The sequence below is a fragment of the Aptenodytes forsteri genome, unplaced genomic scaffold (assembly GCF_000699145.1).
Source record: "Aptenodytes forsteri isolate BGI_AS27 unplaced genomic scaffold, ASM69914v1 Scaffold56, whole genome shotgun sequence".
Classification (NCBI taxonomy): domain Eukaryota; kingdom Metazoa; phylum Chordata; class Aves; order Sphenisciformes; family Spheniscidae; genus Aptenodytes; species Aptenodytes forsteri.
In genome coordinates, this window is record NW_008796213.1 from 1616227 (window position 1) to 1640248 (window position 24022).

The 24022-nt window shown below is 39.8% G+C and overlaps 1 protein-coding gene across 1 annotated transcript in view; it reads left to right on the plus strand.

Annotated features, from left to right (window-relative positions):
* Window positions 1-24022, plus strand: part of FGD4 (FYVE, RhoGEF and PH domain containing 4) — a 55498-nt gene that overhangs the window by 5563 nt on the left and 25913 nt on the right. The window contains exons 2-4 of the mRNA XM_009288333.2: window positions 9902-10066; window positions 17218-17398; window positions 20364-20850. Of these exons, the coding sequence (XP_009286608.1) occupies window positions 9902-10066; window positions 17218-17398; window positions 20364-20850 (833 nt within the window). The remainder of the gene's footprint in view (window positions 1-9901; window positions 10067-17217; window positions 17399-20363; window positions 20851-24022) is intronic.

A 24022-nucleotide genomic window follows, 5' to 3' on the forward strand; every position in this document is an offset into this window, starting at 1 on the left:
GCATCCTGTTTCTAAAAATGCTTTCTCTTAGTAGTCCTTCTATCAACAGAAGTAGCTGATTACATGTCTCAAAGCATATGCATATTTTCTAAAATAGCTCTAAGTTGAGTTGAGGTGAATATGAAATAACGGCACAGATAACTGGACAGAGTAGAAGATGAGTATGTCAGTGACTGACTTGTCAGTACGCTGAAGCAGTGTATACTGAGCAAAATGGTGAAATTTGTAGTGAGATCAAATTTATCTTTTTTTTTTTAAAACCTGTTAGTATTTGTCTAAAAATCTAAATACACTGTGATTTCATAATGGCTTATCAGTTATAGAAAGTCTTTTTGTCACTGTTTGAGTAATCACTGCACTTGCATAGTACTTACATGTTAATATATAATCTTGAATCATTCCAATGGTTTGTATGAGATACAGTCAGTGGCATTTTCTCCTCACATGACCCCAGTAGTGCAGGTACTCTCCTTAATATGAAGTTAGACTGTGCTGCCCAACACGGTGTCATGCTGGTTATCTTATATGTGATAACAGGAAGAAAATAAATCATCTTAAGACTTGACAAATAAAGCGAAAGGAACATTTAGGGCTCGGTGCCACAGTCCTTGCTCAGACAAGTGATTCTTCTGTGATCGGTGAGTCTGCTTATACAAATGGGGTGTCTTATTTAGTAAATAGGAGCTCAGGACATTTAGAAAATTACGACTGCCATCTGTGCAAAATATGCTGGTATCAATTAAAAACTCAGTGAAAAAATTTCGGTGTTAAGTAAAATAGTAGTTGAGGGGACATTGCCCACCTCACACAGCTTTGCACGGAAAACTAAAAGGGAAAAATAGTTTGGGGAAAACTTGGCGGAGGTGCGTCCTGTTCATCTTTTCTCATGGTAGGGTTCATAATCAAAATGGCTATTAATGCAGTAGGCACTCAAGAAAGCCACACCACCTTGCTCAACCCCTTCCTTCGTCAAACGCATAGGAAGCTGTGAAGAGCGCGTGGGGTGGGGAGGGGAGGAAGTGACCCTCGGATAGAGGGCTCACCGATGTTCCCGTGATCGCGACAGGGAAGAGGTTGAAGTACGCAGTCAGGGTGCTCCCCTGACTTTGTGAAACACGGCCATGTGAGAAGCAGTTCTTGAGCGGGAAGTTGTCATATTGTGTCATGGCGCTGGCAGAAGGCTGTGCTGATGAGGAGGGAGGAACTACCTGAAGTTACCTGGTGTGGAAATGAGACAGTAATGGCAGGGTAGCTGACTTTGGTTACAGTATCAACTTACCCTGCCTTCTCCTGGCGTCATGAAGCTGCTGCTACTTACTGTACCCATTTTCTTTTTCAGTGTTTTTTTTGTGGTAACCTTGTGGTTCTTAACTTAATGAAGCTCATGGTACATGGCTTGTAGGGTCAGGAACTGTAGTCACCCTTAAGACTTGTAGATAGGCTTAATAAAAAGAAAGAAAAAATACTGTCCAAAACTGCTAAAAGAGATACCGACATTATTTTATGAAAAACAAGCCATGAAAAGTCTCTACAAATAAAAGAACAATATTGCATACTTTCGGTTTAGATTTTGGGCTTGATAATATGTGTTCAAAGACCAAAGTGAAAACGAGGGTTTGAGGGAATGTTTTTGTAATACAGGAACTAAGTATGTGAAAGAGCAGTCCTTGGTTCCTGTAAACAGAACTCCTCTTACTCGGAGCTCTCCCTTCAGTCATACGACTTTCTGGAGACGTGGCTTGAACGTTGCTTCTCTCTGTTCGTATAAGAAACCTCCATTATTCATTAAATAGTTGATGAACGGACCACCATCAGCAAAGCCATTGTCCCAGTGTGTACAAGTGTAGGTGACTCATAAGAACCTTAGTGTAATAGATGCTGTGTTCTTGGCGGAGGACCTCAGTTATAAACTACTACTTTCAAACCGCAAGCTGCGCATTGGCAGCCTATTCTAAATCAGCATTTTCCAGTCAAGGGAGACGCTGGCGTCCTTCCAGCCACGGAGCTGGCTAGTTCTGCCTGCTCCCTCCAGCAGCCCTGCTCCCCTGTGGCAGGGGGAGCAGCAGTGGCAGGTTTCTGGAGGTCCTGCCAGCTGAAGCAGCTGCTCAGTCAGTAGCAAGGCCCGAAGGCTTGCTGCCTGCCCTCCCTACCATGGGGGAAGAGGAAGAGGTAGGAGTAGAAAACCACAGCAGCAATGGCCAGGAGTAAGGTTGTCATACGTTACCTCTGTGACTTGCAGCCTCCGCAACCTGTCTCGTGAGCAGTGCTCTGTAATTCCACCCCTGCGGTCATCAGTAACCCTCCAGCTCCTCTATCCCTAAGGTGCTTCAGCATCGATTTTGCCACCGGTAGCCTCCAAAAACTGGGTGACTAGGGAGCAGTGGCACTGCTAGACTGTAGACGACAGTATGAAAGCAGTGGTCCAGTAGGGGAAAGGTGTAGGAGATGGTGGCTGCAGGGGGGCTTGTTCTCGGAAGGCTCAAAACTGTGCCTTTTTAATACAGTTTTTAAAAGCTCTTCACTGTTTCTTTTTCTGTTTTATTTTACACGACTAGTTAACATTCATAGTATATACCACTTGGACTTCTATCGAATTAACTTTGATTTTAAAGATTCCACATGTTGAAGGTGTTTTTTTGACTTGCTTTGCATTCCCTTCCCTCATATTGCATCTCCATATTCCAGAATGTGCCCTCTCTGATGAGGAATGTACTGTAATCAGTGCGTGTTGCATGGAGAAACCATAATTACTTCTAAGGAAATAGTTTTTTGGGCTTTTGGAAAAAGCCATTTGAAGTCCTGTACAGTGCTTTTTGTTTTATTGGAACAGCACCAGCAGTGCATGTTGTATTATTGTGCTAATCCAAAATTTAGACAAATGTTGAAAGATAATTCCATTCATTGCTGACTTACTCATTTTACTAAGACTCCCAGCAGATGCACAGGTCTGCCTACATGGAAATTACTATTAGATCAGAGCCAAAAGAACAAAGATCATAGCCAGACAAGGACAACAGGCTAAGGTGCACTGAGTCTGCCTGCTGTAGCCAGTGTTGGCCGGACATTTGTAGGGAATGTGAAATTCACTATTCCGTCCTCTACTTTGCATGATGTACAGTATACTGTGACTAAGATCAGGAGATTATTGATGTTCAGTCTTATTTTGTTAATATTTCAGTGCTTGCTGTTAAAGCTTGGACTTTATAATCTTGAAGCAGGTAACCTATTTAAATGTGGTGGCATCTGTAGCTGATAACGTGTCAAACTGTAGCTCTGTAGTAGCAGTTACTATAAGCTCTATTTCAGTCTAAAAATGAAAGTTACTGTGGGAAAGATGCGTGTTTTCTTCCAACTAGAACAACTATAAAGTTTGACAAAACATAGGAGAGGCAACACTGAATGCTTGAGTCTCGTGAATACGCACAAACCAAACCGGTGCAGTAATGTCTCATCTTAAACCAAGCAGATATGGGTACGTATCTACTTTGAATTGGGTTCTATTACTGATGCTCTGCATAACCCACCTTATTTATTAGAAATGAAATTATTTCAAAAGTCAAAGTTGTTTCTCTTCTTAGAATATCTTTTGTGTGTTGTGCACAGTTAAACTTGCTGAAGTTTTTTTCGGTTCTCCTTCTGTATTACTGCTCTGTACGTTGTAAGCGGTTCACGTACTTGGCGTTATGCATACCACAATTTGGAAACCTCTTCTCTGTGTTACTATGTAAGGTAGCATATCTACCAAGAAGTTGAGTATTTTCTAGTTCTTAGCAAGTATTGTGTAGCAAGTGTTTGGCCTGCCAGTTTTAAGTTCAATATTGTTTCATTTGTTTAACTTCACCATCAAGCGTTGTGAGTGCATTCACATTATTCACAGGGGTTATTGAACTAAAAGAGCAGTATCAATACACTTTTTGCTGTCTACAATTTATACCTACCATATTTACTTGAAGATTTATTTACTCCATGCAATAAATGCTATGAAAGGGAGGATAATATTTGTTTGGTAGTTCTAGGAATGTTCCCATGCAGTGAGAAATAAGAACCTTATATGCTTTACATCTTCATTATTCCCAGAAAGTGGTCTACCTTCTTCTGTTGAACTTAGAATATTTTTGACTGTGTCTGGAGAATAGCTTTTCAAGAAAAAACCTTGTATTTTTGCATTTTGCCAGCATATGTATCTGAACTACCCTTTAATAGAACCTGATCTGTGTCCTATGCTTTGCCAAGATTCCACTTTTCAAAGATAATTCTAAACCTTCTGATATTTGCCTTTTATTTTTTTGGCCAGCACTTTCTTGCAGAAATAAAACTAATTTCTTCAGTGAGACAGCCCTCCTGACTTCAGCAAAAGTTATTTTTTTTCTCTTTTTACAGCATTGGTTTATCAGTATTTCAGCAGTGGCTCACCACAGTAAAGGCTGGCCTGATGTTTAACCTTTAGAGCTCATCTGCACAGAAGAGAGTATCAGTATGAAGTTTTTGTACTATTCTGCAGCTGCAAAGCATTCACAACTCTGTCACCACTGTGATGGGAGAGGTGAAGATATATCAAAACACAAATGTGTAATTAACTTGAGAGGACAGCATTTAATAGAATTTGGAGGAAGGTAGATTTTTTTCTCATGAGAGAAACTTGGACCTCCAGACTTCCTACTCTCCTCCTCCATACTCCTAATTTTCAGATAGTTTGGGCGTAGTCCAGTTATTCTTAAAACGTGTTTGGGTATGCATCAGCAGTATAAACCTCTTAGTAACGTGTCGGTTCCTCTCATAAACAGGACAAACCTGTGAAGGGTAGGTACCAAGTTACCAGAAACTTAGTTTTGAGGGCAGGTCTGTTTTGAGGGCAGGTCTGGACACAGTTGTGGGCAAAATCCATGACCTGATTTACTAGATTTCCTGCTCAGGCCTCAACAAATCTGTTGTTGTAACTGCCCGGGCGAGAGGCCACTTTCTGCCTTCTTGTTTGTGCTCAGGAAGCTGCTCACTCTTGTCCTGGCCTTGCTACAGCTCCAGTAGTGTTTGTTGAGTAAGTGGATGCATTGAATTAGTCTCTTGTAGTGTCAGTGCTACTTGATGCTGTTCTGAACTGATCAGGAGGTGGTATGGCTAGGTTACTGTGGCTAAACCAATGCTTTGGTAGATAGACTATTAGCTGAACCTCCACATGTGTCCAGGGATGAGTTGGAAAGGTGAAGCTTTGCATTGATCTTGCACGAAAAGATCTAGCAGTAGAACATCAAGACCACAACCGTTATGACAGGTGTTCTTGGGACTTAGCACACTAGGTATACATAGCTATATAATTTGAAGAGAAGTAATTTTGAGACTTAGGCTTTGCCTCCTGGCAGTCACAAGAGAATAACCCTTTTCCCACAGACTTTGGTTACATCCAAAAGTGCTGCATTTCTTTCATTCAGAATGTATGATCAAGAGTGGGATTACAATGGCAGTAAAAATTGGACAGTGCTGGAACAGTATAGGTGCACTATGCACTATAAGCGGGACTGAAAATAAATATAACAGAAGACCTAATGATGTTGAGATTGTCTTCCTGAAGCTTATGGAACTGCTGATGGAGGACCTATCCAATACTAAAACATTAGTTTAACCTTTTGTAAAAATGGCTTATAAATAAACCATTTTTTTCATGTTACTGGCATTTCAAGCTGGCTGATTGTTAGTCTAAATGTTCATGGCTCCAAGTTATTTCTCATTAGAATGCTCTGAAAAAATAGATAATGCATCGCCTAGCTTCAAACATCCTTGCAGATGCAAGCATGTTTGCAAGCATTCTAGCTTCTCATTTCCTTAGAGGTGATAAGCAAAATAATTAAGTGCTTATTAAATTTACAGTGTTTATTTCTCTTTCCTGTTAGTTATTTATTACCTCCTCTTTTTCGCTTACTTTCTTGCCTGCCCCCATTTTAAATTTTTTTAAATCTTTCCCCACCTTTCTCTCTTCTTCAGTGTATTTAATCATCCCCGATTATAAGAGGTGGTATTAATCATATACTAGTGAACACAGTAACTGGCTGGTAGTATTTTGTTGCGCATTGCATTTCTGACTTCAAGTAAAATTTCTCAGTTGTTACAATGCATAGGAATAGCAGTAGTATGCAAGTGTTTCTTTAATCAGGTCAGAAATAATCACAATGGGAATCTCTTCAGCTCAGTAAAAGCTGCAGGTTTTTGTAGCATGTCTGACTATTTGCATATATAATGGGATTTTAAGTTGTACTTGCAGGGCAACAACTGTATTTCTGAAAAGTAGACTGTGTTACTGCCTACTTAAATGGACAGAATGGAGCAGCCCTGCTGAAATGCATACCGCTGATGGTGAAGCAAGTATTTGGTATTTTTGTAATGTGCTGAAAATTACGTGTTTTGGGCTTTTGTTGTAATACACTTGCATGCAATACACTGGATACAAGTTTGTGGTGAAAATTCCTGTATTTCTGCCACAATTTTCTTGTCTACATCACCTGGAAGGTAATATCTTTTTCACTGGCTAGAAACCAGGGCTCAGATTTCCAGGGATGTTAAAGGATGCTTTTTATCCAGAGAATTTGACCACTCAATTTTGTATAGAAGTATCGTGTGGCTAGGTTTCCATTATCTTTTTCCATTCCAGCTTTACATGTGAAGAAAGCTGTTCATCCTGATGTGGCTATACTACTCTTCAAAACTGCTTGAGGACATGACATGATTAACAGAATTACTAGTTTGAAATATAGGTTAAATGTCTGTAGCGTTCTATCTCCAGCAAATATAGCTTCCAGACAGGATGAATAATTTGTGTAATGGCTTGTACAACAGGAAGACCTTCTGTTTCCCCGCACCCCCCATGTGCTGAGTTGTCAGGCGTGTGAAGCCAGAGCATGTCTTGGGTCAGAACGCCTCTCGGAGCTTTTGATTTCCGTAAGCAGTTGCAAAAGATCCTGCTACAGAGAAACAATCTTTTCTGTTGCTTGTGTTACGGTTTTATATTACAGTGGACAAGCTTTACAAAATGGCTTTTGCCCACTGAATGCAGCTAATATTTGACAGTCTAGTGGGGGGCACGGGATGCTGACAGCAAAATCGATTCTTAAGGCAGCCTAATGTTTTTGCATTAAAGGTTTGTTTTCAGCTGTTCCTGGTTTTGCTGGACTTTGTATTAAGGCTGTGTGTGTGCATGTGTAAACCAAGTAGAATCCAAGTCTGAATATCTACTTGAGGGACTGGGGTTGCGTGTAAGTGGTTGCTTCAGGCCAATCTAAGTAAGGGCCGCTGCTGAGAGGAGCTGTCTTGTCCCCTTCCAGCCATATTCCTGGCTGTCCCCTTGTGCGAGCAGTAGAGCTGGGGTGGCCATGAGGTCAAATGGATCTAAAATATACTCCAGCTTTCAACTGCATCACTTCTGTTCAACCACACAGCGAGATGAGCAGCAAGCGCTGGTGCTGGTATAGGGGAAGGAGTAGCCAGAAGCAGAAGCTGGAGTGGATGGTGACGAGGAGGGAGGACGAGTGGCAGACCACAGAGCTGCCCTGTTCTCAGCAGCAGCTCCGCATCTGCCTCAGCTTAAAGTGATTATGAGTGATAACCTTAAACAGGAAGGAGTAAGTGCCTTGATAAAACTGTGTGTGTAAAAGAAGTTCCTATTCTGCCCTCAGCAATATGTTGTCTTCTTAGGGAATCCTTTTAATAAATAAGGTACCATTTTGATGGAGATTTCCAGCCTTGGCCTGAACAGTTGACAGCAGCAATGCCCCTTACTGAGCTGCAGTTGGGGAACTGGAGATTTTGAAGCTTATTAGCTGTCAAATCTGCAGGCAAAATAGTTTTCAGAAAGCTTTAAGACTCACCCTTTCACTCTCATTGCAAAGTTATAAGAGTGATCTGAGTGTAAATTTATAAATTATGTGCAGTTGCCTACCTGACTTGTGCATCGTACTGATCCTGCAGGAGTTACTCTTAAATTTGTTTCTGAATTGGGCATTCCCCAGCTGGAGTGTAAACTGCTACAGTATAGTATGGGATTCTGTACGAGAGGGAAATTCAGCCTGTTGGCTCTTTGATGGAGACAAGAAAGACTTGCTGGTACGACCCCCTGTACCATCACCTTGGTCTGTCTAAGAGCTTTCAGTACGCCCACCTCCATAGGAGAGATAGAAATGGCACTTAAGGTACCTTCTTAGGCATTGAGGAATGGGGTGGGACAGAGCTCCCACTGCTGTAGTACTTTTTGTGTAACTCTTTGTGTATGGAGCGATACCTGAGGAAACAGAGCTGAGGAATTTCTGCCTAAGATCACAAATGTCTGAGAAGCTTCTGTATGTGGTGGGCCTCATTAGATTATCCGCATCGTTCTGGGACCAGCCACCTTTATGTTCTTGGGAGATCACTTGCTAATTGAATGAAATGGAAAAAGGAAAGATGCCGTGTTGCAGCTGCGGGTGTCTTGCATGCATTGTGATCCAAGTACTGGCACTTTGGTAGCGTGGGTTGTTGACCTCACCGTGGACCTCTGCAAGTCTCCACGTTTGTAGAGGCAGCTTCTTGGTGTAGGGCTACTTCAGTGTTTAAAAGGAAAAGTAAGCTGCTAAGAAATAAAGCATAAGTACTTGAAAATACTGTTGGAATCCACAAAACGTTGAAGAATCTTTAAGCAGCGTTGAGCAATAGCTGTGGCGTCTCTTTCCACTGCTGTTCTAAGAGCAGGCTTGGCTGTTGCTAGGAATGGCGTGATATGATGGATTTTGCCATGGGAGAGGGAGATGGGTTAGATGAGTGGGTCCAGACTCTGCAGGCCAGTTGTTCAGGAGACATCAGAGGATCACCTTATGAAATGGTGGAGTGGGTTTTGGCTTTGCTTTTTTTGGAAACGTGCAAAGAAAACCCCACTCGTGCTTGCATTTCTACTGGTACAAGCAAGCAAAAGTAAAATGATGGCAAATAATAACAATAAATCTAAGTGTCCAAACTCTACCCTAATCATTTTCTTAAAAATGAAAATAATGACAACACTGCAATAAATGATAAATGGGTTTTCCTCCTTTCCCTTGCTCCTCCCCACAAAAAAGTTGTGGATTTTTTGGATTCAGAGGTGAATGAATTTGACCTAAGTGAGATCTCAAGGTCCTTCATATTATTATTTCAAGTTTTTGATTGTATTTACAGAACGAATTGCTTTCACGCCCCCAAACAAAAGTGCATGGTTTAGGCTTGTGTAATCACATTCTAATAAGTGCTTTTATTACAGTTTCCATTGTTTGAATATGTTTTGCTTTATATTTTCTTCCAGCTTTCTTACCAATGGCAGCATATTGATCCTCTTAATCAGAATAAATTCCATTCTGCTAGGAAGAAATGAAATAGAAGATTCAGCTGGCTTTGTGCTTTGCCTTTTTTTTTTTTTTTTTTTTTTTAATACTTACAATAGGAGCCCTTTCCTACAAAAAAGCTGCAACACATTTAGGTAATTTTTGGATGCTACCTTCCGTAATAAAATAAACTTTTTGAATGTATAGCATTTTGTGAACACTTTGAATACAGAAATAGAATGGCTGAACAAAAATGCTGTTTTTTCTATAGTTCTTCTGTTGAACAAGCACATTGTCAATTCAGGTAGGAAAAAGTCTGTTAGAGGTTGTAATCTTTCTATGGAAGAGCTTAGGCTAGTAATGGTGGAAGTCTTTTTTTTACATCCAGCTCTTCAGGGTTTAAACAACATAATAAATTTCAGCGAAACGCAAAGCATGTTTTTAGGATGAGACACTCTTAAAGAGAAGACGAGTATTCTAATTTTCTCTGTAGAGAAGTGTTAGCACTTAATAAATGTGTTTATAGTCATTCTACCTTATATTTAATCCTGTTTCTAACTCTTGGGTTTTTGTATGTATTTGTTTTTCAGGCAGCAGCATCTGTCCAAAGTCCTTAATATTGTCTAGATCTTGTACAGCGAGTGCCACAACCAGGCTAGTTGAGCAGAATGTACGCAATGAAGCAGCTCAGGGAATAAATGGAAGTGTGCCAGTCAAACAGTCCCCACGTTCAGCTTCAAATCCAAAGCCACAAGGTAAGTAGTCTCAAATATTTTTGTTAGGGAAGTTGTTCTTCATCTCAGATTTGAAGAGAAATAGAGGACCTTGAAAGACCTGTATTTGTCAGAAAGAAAATAGTGAGGTAAAAGCTTGCTACTGAGAAATACAAATGTTCTGTAAATGCTTTATGAATCTGTAATTTCTGATAGTATTTTGCTGAAAAAGGTTCTCAGAAGGAAAGTTGGACTTACTAATACGTTACAAGCACATAGGGTCTAGCTACGCTTTTTATCTCAAATGTCTAGTAATTTGCTGTGCACTTATTGCCAGGCAGCAAGTGTTAAATACGTTCTCTGCCCAAGAAGTGGCTAGTAGGTAGAGATGGGAGAACGCATGTAAGGCCTTTATTTGTATTAAACTATTGCCAGGGCTTATTTTTTCAAAAGGATTACTGTATTTGAGCTGGAAGGTGTTGATACTATTTTTGAATTGGAGTGTTTGGCAGGCTGGCTTCAAGGCGGGGGTGGTGGGGAAGATATTCAGGGCCTTTGGTGTTCTAGCGAAGCTCGAGAGGAGCCCTCCTGCAGGAGTATGTGGAAAGATGGGAGCTTCGTGTTTTTCTGCAGTAAAAGCTGACCAATAATGTCTGCAGAGTAGAAGTAGATTTCCCTTTTCTGTCCATAAATAGTATCTTCAGTTTTAGAAGCTAAATAGGTCAACCTACACGTTACCTTTATATAGCTAAACCTCAAACCATCTTTTTACGTGGTCTTCTCAGTAATATTGATGATTCTGCTTGAAGTTGATCCCAACAAAGAGTCAGTATGTTCTGGAAATCTTGGATTTAAAGTGAATCTGGACTGATGTCTTTTAGGAGTGACATGCAATAGGAACTTCATTAATCTCAAAAGTTTAAAAAAAAAAAGGGTAAGTGTAGAAGACTGATACTATGATCCTGCTCAGTGAATTGGATTCTGAGACACAGTGCTGATATGAGAGAAACTAGAATTACTTAAAGAAAACTAGATCACATCTAAATCACATCCAGAAACTATAATCACATAGAGTCATCATGTAGTGGATTTAACAATCTGTGTATCAATTAATGGGAAAATGCATTGTGAAGAATTTTGCATTAGTCCTGAGTTCATCTTAGAGTTAAGGGGGAAGAAATTTATTAGGGTGTCAAGAAAGTTTTGTTTACTTAGGGAGAATGAGAGCAAAATAAAGCTGTATTTTTCGTATTGTTTGTTTTTATAGAACTTTTGCCAGTATTGTTCACTAAACTAAGATGCTTCTATCAGTCATATGTAAACATTACTTATCTGAGTGGTCTTTCTGCACCAGTTTGTAGGTCTCTGAAACGCGTTCTCTGAAGCTGAGTTAACAAGAGAACACATGTTCTTCTTAAGAAAAGTATTTTAGAAATTTGTTAGTGGATAAAGAGAAATGGGCAATCATTAAAAAGATTTTAAGCCTTTCAGAAACAAAGCCAGCCAACTTACTGTAAATTTTAGCTGTTAGATAAAGTAGGAGTTGGCTATTACTGGACCCCATTCATTCAAGTAGTTACGTAGCTGCTGTTGCTTTTTCCTGGCCATGACTTCTGTTGTTTGTCAAAAGTGCTTGCTCCAAAATGTGGCATAGCCAGGAATAGTGCAAGAAATGCAGCTGTGTAGATTATATTCAATAATACTGTTGTAAATAGTATTTTGTGCCTGCTTTGTTCATGGCCCTATGTCTTTCTCCATTTGTTTCTATTAAATATGTACATAATACCAAAGTTATATAGTATATCTTTTTGGCCTTTTTATTTAATTGAAGCAAAACAAAATAGAATGAATGAGATAAGCATTTGGGAGTCCAAACCATCCAAGCAAACTAAATTGCTCTAATTTATTGGTTTAAATGTGGCTGCTAATTATTTTTTTTGGAACAGCTTTTCATATACAGGTACAGAAACGTTTTTGGTTTATAGTAGCAGGAAATGTTTTTCCAAGTTGTTGTTCTAGTCATGCAAATACTAAGTGTCGTTTCGTAGTGAAAGGCAACAAGGTGACAGACCTGAATTGTAATGCCAGTGTATTTGGTTGTTGATGAACTAACTGCAAAATGACCTTCATCTAACCTACCAAAATGTATATAATTAAAATGAGAGATATAAAGATGACTTTGAGGTTGCGTTACAAGTGGGGTACAGCTATTTTTAGTAAAATTAGCTTTAATAGAGGAAATAGAGCTTTAATATAGAGGAAAAATGTCCAAAATCTTGCATTTAAGTGAACCCAGGACTCTGAAGCTGTTTTGTCTGTACTTCGTCTCTAAGAAGTAGTTCAAATATTTGGAAACAGATCACAGGGGTAGCTAGGTCAAGTGAATAAATTTCTGCACAGAATCCAATATAAAATTCTTTCTTTTCATTGTCATTTTTTCCTCTGGCATTTCAAGGAGAAAACAAACTAGCTGTCTGATACGCTAACAGTAAAAGAACAATTTTTGTTCCCCAATAATTCCTTCCATCAACAGTTTAGCAATTCATATGTCAGATTTCTGTGTTGAGTACAGTTTAATTCATGAACGTCTTTGCAAATTTGGAATAAAGCCTGAAACTGACTGAAGGCCGATGAGGGAGTTGTGCAAAGAAATCAGGACTGCGGAGAAAAGCAGTCACAGTCTGCACCAATTGCGAAACACGGTGTTTTGCCTTTGCATCAATGCAGTGCACTCTCTGATAAAGTAGACTAATCCAGACTGGAGGTAGTCAGTGGAAATAGCAAAATACGCTGCTGAGTTCCAAGGCAAATATGATGCACGAGAGATGAAGCAAATTGTTAGATAAATTGAAATTTGCCCTTACCTACAAATATTTGGGCAGCGATCTGAACCTAGCAATAGCAGAATGCGTGTAGAGTGACAGGTACAAATTGACCAGTTATTTCTAGTTTCTTCTATTCCCTGCTCTCTGAACCTCTTGCATGAGTTTTATATGATGACCAATTACTAAATACTGGGCACTGAAACTATTGTCAGTACCAGGCAGTATTATTGTAGGATGGAAAATATGTTGAAATGTCAACACTTCTTCAAAGCAGTGAAGTGTCTTGTCAGTTCAAGACTGTGCATCAGTTGCTCATTTAAATTTTTCTAATGAGTGCTTAGGAGTACTTGTGAATCTCCTGCTGAGGCTGAAGAGGCATTTTTGTTTGGGTTGGAGATGATTTTCCACTCCAGAAGATGGCCTGGTTTTGGTACTGTGAAATGGTATGGACACAAAGCATTCAACACGTAGACTTCAGTAGTCAGTTTTAGCTGACTATCTACTGTGTAGCATCAATCCTGTCCTCTTTTCTCAGTTAATTATAGTTTAGTCTGTGGTTTTGAACGTATTCAGTGGCCTGGGCCCAGAAAAGCTGAAAGACCTCTTAAAGGTCTGGGATGTAGACTGTACTTCTCTGGAAAATGAAACCTCTGCAATTAAAGGTGAATTGAACTAAAACAGAGAGCTGTTTCTAGCTAGACTTCTCCAATCTCAGTGGTGCTTTAAGAAACCTGTAGCAACATCTCTTTCATCAACAAAACTGCTAAATCCCAAATATTATCTCCAGGAAGAAGACAAACGAGAACAAAGCACATCTGATTATTACTGGTCTTCTTTCTTAATATATTATTGGAGGATACTTGTTCTGATGTGATATAAAAATGTGGAAATGTACATCCTAAAGAGATGACTTTTTCTCTCTCTGCTGAGTCTAGGTTACTAGTTATTTTGTACTGTTCTTGCGAGTGTAAATCTTTGGTATCTATCCCGCTGTGCTCATTTGACCTTCCTGAAGGTGATGGAGCATGCAAGGAGGTGATGAAGGATGACTCAGCCAGGAGAGCTGTAGTTGCTTGCCACAGGAACTTTTAACTGTGTATTTTCATAGAATCAAAGCGTAGCAGCATTTTTAACCAGCAGGAGTTAAACACGTAGAGGGAGATTGAACATGTCATACTTTCCAAGAGAAGAGATAAACGATCTTTGCTAATATGCCTTGGAGTCAGCAAAGGTGGTTGCACCTTTTGAGCAATTTGTAGCGTTTCCTCCCATTTCTTTACGTATATGTACAAAGTTCAATGCACAACTAGGCACTGCAGGTTAAATCTTGCTTAGGTATTTTGGCTAGTGTTATACACTAGCAGCTACCTGAGTATACTGAGGGGTTTTCTTTGGGCAGAATATGCAGTTCATATCTCCTAATGAGCTCAAAATTCTACAGTATAGAGACGAGTATTTATAGACTCAAACAGAGCTCTGTATTATGTAGGGTATTACAATGGGCCAGTCTTTTTTCTTTTTTTCTTTAAGATCCTTACTGTGTGCACATTGAAAAATAATCTGATTAAAACAAAACACTTCAGAAGTACATTGAGGGGAGAATTAATGGAATTTGTTTTCCATAATCCCTGTTAACAAGGTTGACCTTACAGGAAGGTTTGCGGGTTTTTTTTACACTACTGATTCTTTTCATTGATCTTGTGACTGTCCTTTTCCCATTGCTCTATTTCTAAAACTTAGCAGTAGCTACAGCAGCAGCTGATTAGGGGAAATGCTGTCTGTTAGATGGTAATGGGGAGTAAAGAAGAAAATATCTTGCATTAGTGAATTGGCATGGCTGTTTGGTTTGTGAGTCTCCTCTGAAGACGTTACAGGGATTTTCAATATACAGGGATTTTCAATATACTGGGATTGTCCAGTTAGACCAGGGGTTCCTTGTGCTTGCCCTACTGAAATGCTGCTAAGCTGGGAGTTTTTCAGTAATAGCTGCAAAAATGTGCGACACCTCCGTGGAATGTCCTAGAATTTGATTTTTGTCCCAGTGGATCCAGTATAAAAATAGCTTCCAATGAATTCCTTCTGCTTTATCAGTAGACATTAATTCCCTCAAGTTTAGTAGTTTTAATATATTCTTGTGAAGATATTAACATTTTATGAGATGTACAAAAGAATTGAAGAGGTGTACGAGTCCATTAAATAAGAGAATTCACAGGACCGTTGGTTATACAAAATCCATTGCAAGAGCAAGAAGCGTTTCTACAAACTAGCGTAGTGCTGGTCAGTAAATCCACCCAGCGTCCCCTTTCCTTCCATCTCCTCCCCGAAGGAATGGCAGTGCCCACACTCAATTACGTGTCCTGCTTTTTCCCAGCTTGCTTGTGTCGCCTTTTTCAGCTGTCCCATCGCCTTTGTCAGCGCAGCAAGAAACTCAGCGCTCGAAAAATTCTGATGCTTGTTGGCCCAATTCTGCCAGACCTTCCCCGAACTCCCTGAGAAGAGGGGATATAGGGAAAGCTGCTCCACCGCTCTGCAGCTGCACCTGATACTCAACCAGTTACACAGTTTAATATTCTGCTTGTTTCAGGATTGCATTGTAACTTTTCAAAAATTGCAGTATTTTAAGTCATCCTTTCTGCACTGCATCCTTCCCCAAACTTGCTTTTTTGCTTGTGTTAATTTGTATTAACATAAAGCTTGAAAGGACCAAAGATAAACATATACACAGTGAAAGCATCTGATCTACAGTAATTCTCTTCCTTCTCCCTCTGATTATTTCATTTGTCATCAATTGTAGTTGATATGATTGAAGTCTTAAGCTTTTTGTGCTACATTCGTTTCTTCATAGAGTCCCTCATGGTAATTTCAGACTGCAGCTATCACTACAATCTCTCCTAAGTGCAATTAGATTATTGGAAGCACAGATAAATATTATCTTCTATAAATTTAATGTAAGGTAGAGATGGGAAGTCATCCTAAATCAAGTGTTCCTTCAAGTTTATCGTAGTCTGTGATGGTATATTTGCAAGAATTTTTTCAACAACACTTTCAAATGTCAGCTGATAGGCTTTAAGCTAATTCCTGTGGTGCGCAGGTTTTCCAGGGTGAGTAAGCTATTCTAGAGTCAGTGATGCGAGGAACATGGCTTTTTCACATCCATCTATTGTGTATCCCATAATAGTGCTTATTTTTTCTACCATGAGAATTGCACGTGATTCCTAATGCCGATTCCTGTCCTCCTTCCCTTCATGTTTGCCCCCTGGCAGGTCTGTGTAGTCACTGGAGGGCCGGTGCCTGTGGCACACCGGAGTGTGGTGCCTGTGGAGCAGTGGCCGACCCCTGGGGCCGCCGGTTCCACTGGCAGTGCATTGCCTACTCCTGCTGATTTATGCCTGCCTTTCATTAAAGGGCAGATACAGTCTTTATTTTTCAATTTCACATCAAACGCTTTCGCTTCTCCCCATAATATGTTTTGGGACTGTGTGTGTGGGAACGAAGAGAGTTGTGTTCTTGGGAATTAAGGTCCTTTCCATTAAGTCTCTCTTTCTGATGCAGCTGGAGGTATGTTGCTCTGATAGTGGAACACATTCGGGCCCTGTCTGTGAAGTGCTTTTGCTGCACACAAATGCTGCATAGTCACTTAAAGGGATAAAAGTTAATTTAAAGATTCCCCCAGCACTTGTGACTTCAGTTGCTTTATGTGTCACCTTGTCTTCTGTGTTCTAGCCACTGCTGCATTAAACAGTGGCTGATCATTAACAATCTGATCAGAAGGACTTATGGTAGCGATGGGGGAAAAAGCAAGAAGAATAAAAAATATTTTCAGGGGGCCAGGTTTTCAGCAGTATAAATAGACAAAGGTTCGGTGAGTAAAGGAAGCTCAAAGCTGAAGGCAAATACCTTTTCCACTGACTATTATTATTGAAGTCACGAGGGAGAAGGTAAAGAATGAGAGCACCAGAGTTTTGGAGCAGCAATTTAAATCTGTCTCTTGAGCTCCACAGCACAGCTAGATCCTTTGATTATGCTTAATTCTTTTTTACGATAAAAACTGCATTTATGGAGGCCACATACATGTTTACTACAGTACACTATAAAAAACCAAACAAGAATACCCCCCAATTTTCTAGCTTGTTAAAGTAGCGTGTGGTTTGGCTTCTATCCAAGACACATAACAAGATGTCTGATACCAGGCAGTGCATAAAAAAAACTATATGAAGTCCCTGTCTTGATAAAGCAACTTCAAGGTTAAGTAAAGCCCAGAACATCTCTTCTTCATTACTGTAGCAAGTTCTTATGCAAAATCTCATATATGTTCTGACAGTTCAAAGAAACAGTTCATGAGCAATTGATTATTGTTGTTGTTTGCAGTGCCTCCAAAGCCAATTCATCTGCAGAAGGTGTCACCTGTTGCATACCAAACCCCTAGGCATAAAGCTTTATCAAATCAGAAACCAAGAATGGAGGACGAGACACCCACTCCTGTTTCTAGTGTCGCAAAGGAAAAGTCCAGTAAAGTGTCAGATCTCATCAATCGTTTTGAGGGAGGCAGGTATGTAATAGAATTTGAATTGGTTTGTAACTCTGTGGTGTGTGGATTATTGGAACTTGAACCTGTGAGGAAGAAAGTTGGTACCGAGGTAGTGCTCAAAACGATCCCTGCCAGAGGAGTTGATGGCAAAACTGCACGTGTTTTGAAATAGTGCAAGCTAATTGTATATTTGGCCTGTACGAGGTGTGCTTTTTGATAAGGTGCTAGTCTTAATTTTTCTTTTAAAAAAAAAAAGAAACAAACTTGTAGCATTTTTAAAACATCTTGAAAAATGTCAACAATTTGAAATAAGTGGTTTTAGAATGAAACTTTGTAGCTAATCTTGAATTCTTTTGTTCTTGCAGAAAAAACCCATACTTCTATAAGCAAATAGAAAAACCTGAAATCCTGATTTTCCTTTTATACTGACTTAACCTCTTCAGATCATTCACATGAAGAGGGTGAACTGTACGAGTTATTTGTATTGATATGGCATACATTCACTAAACTGTTTGCTTTGTAGTAATTTTGGTGGAATAGCTTGATGTTTTTGAGTTTTGATACTGCCTTTTACAGGAAACATTTGGAACCTCGAGAAACACAAGCCACAGTGAACTCTGCTTTCACAAAACAGTGTTACTTGTGTGTCTTGAATTAGATATATGTGACAAGCATTATGAGCTCTGAAACAGAAGTTACGAATATATCCGCTCTGTATAAAGAGAGCGACCTTCCAGAAAGCCCATGACAGAGGAACAGCTCAAGAAACAGTCCAGTTTCAACGCTGAGCGTTGCAAGTTTTGAACGTGGCTTTCTTGTGTTTCCTCAGGACACTGATGTTCTGAAGGGATGCCCCCTACGGGAACGAATGCATGATGTACAACAGAGCATGTCCTTCTGAGGAGCCAGAGTATTAAGACTTTCATTGAAAGAATTTCCCCTCAAGATGGGGGAAATTTAATCCTTTATACAGAAGCAGCTGAGCATTGCAAAAGTACGTTTGTCTAGTGGAATAGAAATCATTTCAGAGCTTCATCTGCAAGAAGCTTCTGTCATTAGGCAGAGACTTAATTGCACTGCTGTCGTGACAGCTGCCAAAAGATGGGAAAAAGAAATTACTGCAGCACCGGAGGTCCTGTAAATTGTTCTAGCTCAGGTCTCCGGTCCTGTTATCACTTTGATTCCCAGTCTTCCTCCAAAGCATCATCCAAGTCTTTTTAACAGTATAGTATCCCTAGAAAAACAATTTTATCCTTTCTGAAAGGAAACTCCTCAGGTTCATCATGCCCTACACCAATGAACCCTAAATTTCTTCCTCCTAGGCATGCCTGCTGCTTTGTACAGGAACTCTTTATAGCTTCCTTTATTTGCCTAATATTTAAAGAGAGCAATGAAAACTTTCTTATCTGTAGACTTCTAAAAATAAGGGCATTTTTGTTTTGGGGGAGTAGAGGAAGCTGAGTTGCTTTTTGGCCAACATCATTCATAAAGTACACCCAATAATATCTGTCCAATGATTAAATTCTCCTCAAATCTATGATCTCTGCTTATGAGAAACTTCCATAATTAGCATGCCGAGTTCTGGAATATCCCGCTGTGGCCATGGAAGCAATTCCTGTTTTTTAAATGAGTTCAGCTCACAAAATGTGTCTTCTGTGAAGGTGAACTTCGCTTGTAATTATTGGTCTTCAAATGACTAGGTAGCATGTTCATGAACTGCAAACTGTGATTGTCAATTATGATAACATATTTTCATTACTCTGTACAGCCCACAAACATGTAGGCATGGCAAAAAGTTAATTAAACCTATTTGCTGTGTGCATGCAGTTGAAAAATGTAAATTAATTCTATCTTGGAGTTAAGCTTATTTTTTAAAAAAAGGCATAATCTTTACACAACTAAAGGAAAACTAATTTGAATTTTTTTTGTTATATGATGGAAGAAGATGAAGCTAGTGTAAGATATTTTTTGAGCTCTGTGTACAAAAGGGCAGGATATGCTTACAGTGTTTGTGTAAACTGTCCTATAAATAAAGAGTAAACATACAATTTATAAGCAGTCTTCATCTTTCCAGAAGATTAACGGTCCATACTAGGAACAATATGTTAGAGAACAGTCATGATATTGTTTTGCAAGTTGAATATGGCTTGTTAGATGTACTTCAGACAAAAATGTATAGGTTTTACTTTGGTTCCAAAGATTTTTTTTTATTTTTTTTTAAACTATAATGAAGCCAAGCACTTTTACAGAGTAGGCTAACATTTATATTACTCTAAAATTCAAAATCTCCAAAATAAAAGAGAGAAAGAGAGAGTGAAAGGTACAAATAAGGTATAACATGTTTTAAGGGGAGATAAAATATGGAGGGAAAAAGCCTTCAGAAAAGATGCAGCATGATGAAAAGACACTGCTAAATAAGGAAACTGGGGGAAGAAATGGGATAAGAATTTAAAGCTCCTCCTGCAATATGCTGAATTAAGGAAAGGGATGCTAAATGCTCTTGGAAATTTTTCATGCATTTTGTATAATTAAAGGGCAATTAGGGAACAGGCTGCTTGTTAGTTTAAGAATTGTACTGGGACTTGGGAGACCCTGAGTCTTTCTCCATTTCCACCAGTAATCTTCTGGGACACTTTGGGCAAGTTGCTTCATGTATCAGTGCCTCAGTTCCCTTACCTGTTACGTGTAGCTAATCATACTGTCTTCCATTTTACAAATGAGATTCAAGACACATGAGGTTGTAATGAATCAATATGGATGGCACTCTGGGTTTCCAGTAAGAAATGCATGTTTGTGTGTGTTTTAATGGAATAATGCAGTTCAAGTCTCAATGGCCTGAACTTCCTAATATTAACGCAGGAAAAAATGGTTTGGGAGGAATTGATTATATGATGCAACTCTTCTGCTCCCCGTACCAGGGATTTGCTATAATGCCATGTTTAACTTTTTTTCTCTCATCTATGTTTTGTTTGTTCGGTGTTTTTAGCCCGTTAAATCCTAGTGATTTGAAGAAAGATTCCTCTGTTCTCCACATTTCTAAATCTCAAGGAAGATACGGGTCAACACCATCACCTCAGCCAAAATTCCCCTCCCAGCACCCACTACAAAAACAGGGAAACAGTAACACCGACAAAACTCAGGTTGCACAGCTACATACAGCCAACGGAGTAGTAGCACAAGACCAGACGGAAGATGAGGACAGGAGATTACCTGATCGTGGCTCTGCTATGTCCACCCTGGTTCCAGATAATGCCATCAACAGCAGCTTGATAAATGGGGAAAGAGAAAGTACTTCCAGAGAGTCATTGCAAAGTATGACTGCCTGTGAAGGACAGATGCTTAACAGCTGCTACAGGACTCCAAGCAGTGATACACTGCTCCCATCTGAAGATGAAACTCTAGAAATTAATACTAACGTCAAGGAAGAACCAACTGAAGAACTCAGTAAGCAAGACCAACCTGTAGAAACAAAGGTAAAAAGAGAAATTGTTTCATTCTTGCTATATTACTGCTTTGTGTATTTTCTCTAGGTTTTTATTTACAAAAATAGGAGCAGGGCAGAAAGTTGAAAATCTTTTGGTTATTTTTCCTCTGAAAATAAGACAGGAAAAAAAAGTTCTGTTTGCCTTTCCCCCTAATTGCCTTCCCCCCCCCTCCTTTTCTTTTCACTGACGTGAATCCTTAACTTGGATGTAGTTGTCAAGTCAAAGCTCGAAAGGCAGTGGCAGTCTGCTAGCTATCAGATAGACACAAGGTTCAGAGTATACTAAATATATGTCTTGAGGCAAGGAGAACTTATATCACGATGAATTTGAGCTTCCTTGTAAGGAAGGTTTTAAATAATTAAGGGAAATAAGTGGGTGGAAGAAAATCTGTCTTGGGAAAATTAATTGCTGAAAAATTGTGCATATTTCTGCTTCTAAAAGTTTGATTATGCAGTTTGCCTTCTTGTGCTGAAGCACTGGTGGCCAGTGAACATCATTAACAGTTCTGGTCCAGCTGTGCTATGGGTGAGTCATGGCAGAGGGGGCTGGGCTGGACCCTCCCAGCCTTCCTCTTCACTGCAGAGCCAAACAGCTGAGCGCTGATAAAGCCCTTCACTGCTTGTCAGGAGTACACCTGCATCGGTTAACTACAGACCTCTCCAAGCCCTTGAGTTTGGTTAGCTAGGGGTCGCATACATCCACGCTTGAGGGTAAATTATGTGCGGGGGAAAGGTGGGTCTCAAATTCTCGTGTATTACAGGATAAAATATCCTAGGTAATGACAAGAAGGCGCTGGGGTGTGGGGGTTTTCTTGTCTGTTTTGGGGGTTGTTTTTGCCAGTAATGAATGAACGTTACAATTCCCGTCTAAACATAAGCCTGGTCATGGTCCAAGGCACCTTTAACCTACCACACCTCTCATTATGTTTCTATCTCCTGTTCTGTAATGCCTGTTTCCCCTCTCTGTGCCAATAAAGTGCTGAATGCTCTGTGGGCAACGATGTTAAGCTTGAGTCCAAGTCACGCAGTAAGGTGCTGGCAGCGTGTTCAGGAAAAAGCAGAAATGGGAGGCAGTCCTGTTGTAAAGTCCAGGAAGGAACTGGGCAAATGCTAATGGCAGCAATCTCATCAAAATCTGTCTTTGAGCTGCTGGGACCAACACGTGTGATCTGTCCTGTATTGACCAAGAGTCAAATTGTGAGGTGTAACATAACTGTTACTAGATGTATTGTTTGCTGCTGCTTGAAGGGTAAAAAAACCGAAACAAACAAAACCCATGCAGGATGACTCTTAAGTCAGCATCGGTGGAGAACCGAATCTTTAAAACTGAACCGGGTCACAGCAGCACTTCCTGAGGTACCAGCTTGCTTGCGATACAAGGACATCCCCTTTAGTCTAGTGAGATTAAGAAGCACGTCTACCACAGACTGATCTAAGGACCACGCTTTACAAAATCAAACACTAATTTAGTTTGGATTAATGCAGCCTATAGATTGAAATTAGTCCTGTGGAGCTCTAAGTAGCTGCTGCCATGCTGTCCGGTATAGCGGGGAGGGTGATGAGGAACAGGAGAGGTCTGATAGAGCTTTAAGCTGTTTCTGTGTCCAAGCCGGCACTGGGAAGAAGTAAGAGCATTTAGACTGTGATTTTTGCTAAGCACCCACTTAGTAAAGAATCTTTAAAACTGGGATGCAGTCCAGTTGAAGTTGCACTGCACTGACTAACAGCACTCTTCTGCCCTTTTTAATTAAGCAAGTGTAGGTACAATTGAGTAAAAGCAATAGGAGCAGATGCATGTGAGTCATAGACAAACTTTAAATTATGCATCTGATACTTTGCATCAGTATCAAAAAATATATATCTTCTTTGTCTCTTGCATGCCATATCTCCTAATTCAAGGAAGAGAAGAAAGTGGTGCTATTTCTTTGTAAATACATACATGTACAGCAGAAGTAAACAAAGTCCACTGCTGGAAAGGGTGAATTAAATTGGGGAATGGTGCAAAACCAGAGCAGAAATTACTTTTTAGACGTGGAAAAGAAAGCTTATTTTGAAATAATGTTGCTCTTTTTTTTCCCCTTATCACTGTAGATCTGACTAGAGTCAGATTATTGCAGGTTCTGGAAAAGTTGAGACAAAACTTAATAAATTTGGCAGTGTTCTGAAACATTTTCCCCAAATGACCAGAGCAGAGCGTGCTTTATTTCTTTTATTTACTGAATTAGGTTGAAAATCACAAACCACAAATATCACAAGCAAAAAGACAATTAAAAGTGAAAAGTTTCTTGTCTTGCAGCAGAAGCACCTTCTGTCATAAAATTTGGTTTGCCTAAAACGTGGGGGCTGAATAGTACAAGAACATCCCAATCAATTAACTTCCTGAATAACATCTTGTGAGAAATCTGCTGCTAGAGCTAACTGAAGATAAGACGACAAATGCTTCGGTATTTGTTGTGAGACTGGTAGGAAGTAGGGGTATAGTCTGCATGCATGCCACAGATGGGGAGGAATCCATTACGCATCTTTAATAAAGTCCTTACTTGATGCCTCCTTTTAATGGCAATGTTGGGGGCTCTGCTGTTTCAGATGCAAAACCTGGTGGAGATGGTGCATTTCTAAATGAAAGGTGAAGTTTTGATTTAAATAGGGTGAAACGTTGTTGCTAAGTTAACTTTCTGCCAAGAAATGTTTTACTGTTGCAACACTTGAGAGGTTCTACCAGCTTATTCCTCGTTCTACAATTTCATGTTCATCTTTAGCAAGAGTAAATCATGAACAAAGCTGTCTATCTTTAGCACCCAATATAAATAGATAAATCCTCTTGAGAAGATTTGCTTCTTTAGGGGTACCAGGATCTTTACTGCTTTTCTTGGTTGCTATACAAGAAACTCACCCATCATTTGTGCAATGGACTGGATGGTAGCATTCAGGATTTTCATTGCAGTAGAATCATAGAATCATTGAGGTTGGAAAAGACCTCTAAGATCATCGAGTCCAACCATCGACCCAACACCACCACCCACTAAACCATGTCCCTAAGTGCCTCATCTACATGTCTTTTAAATACCTCCAGGGATGGGAACTCAACCACTTCCCTGGGCAGCCTGTTCCAATGTTTAACCACTCTTTCAGTAAAGACATTTTTCCTCACGTCCAATCTA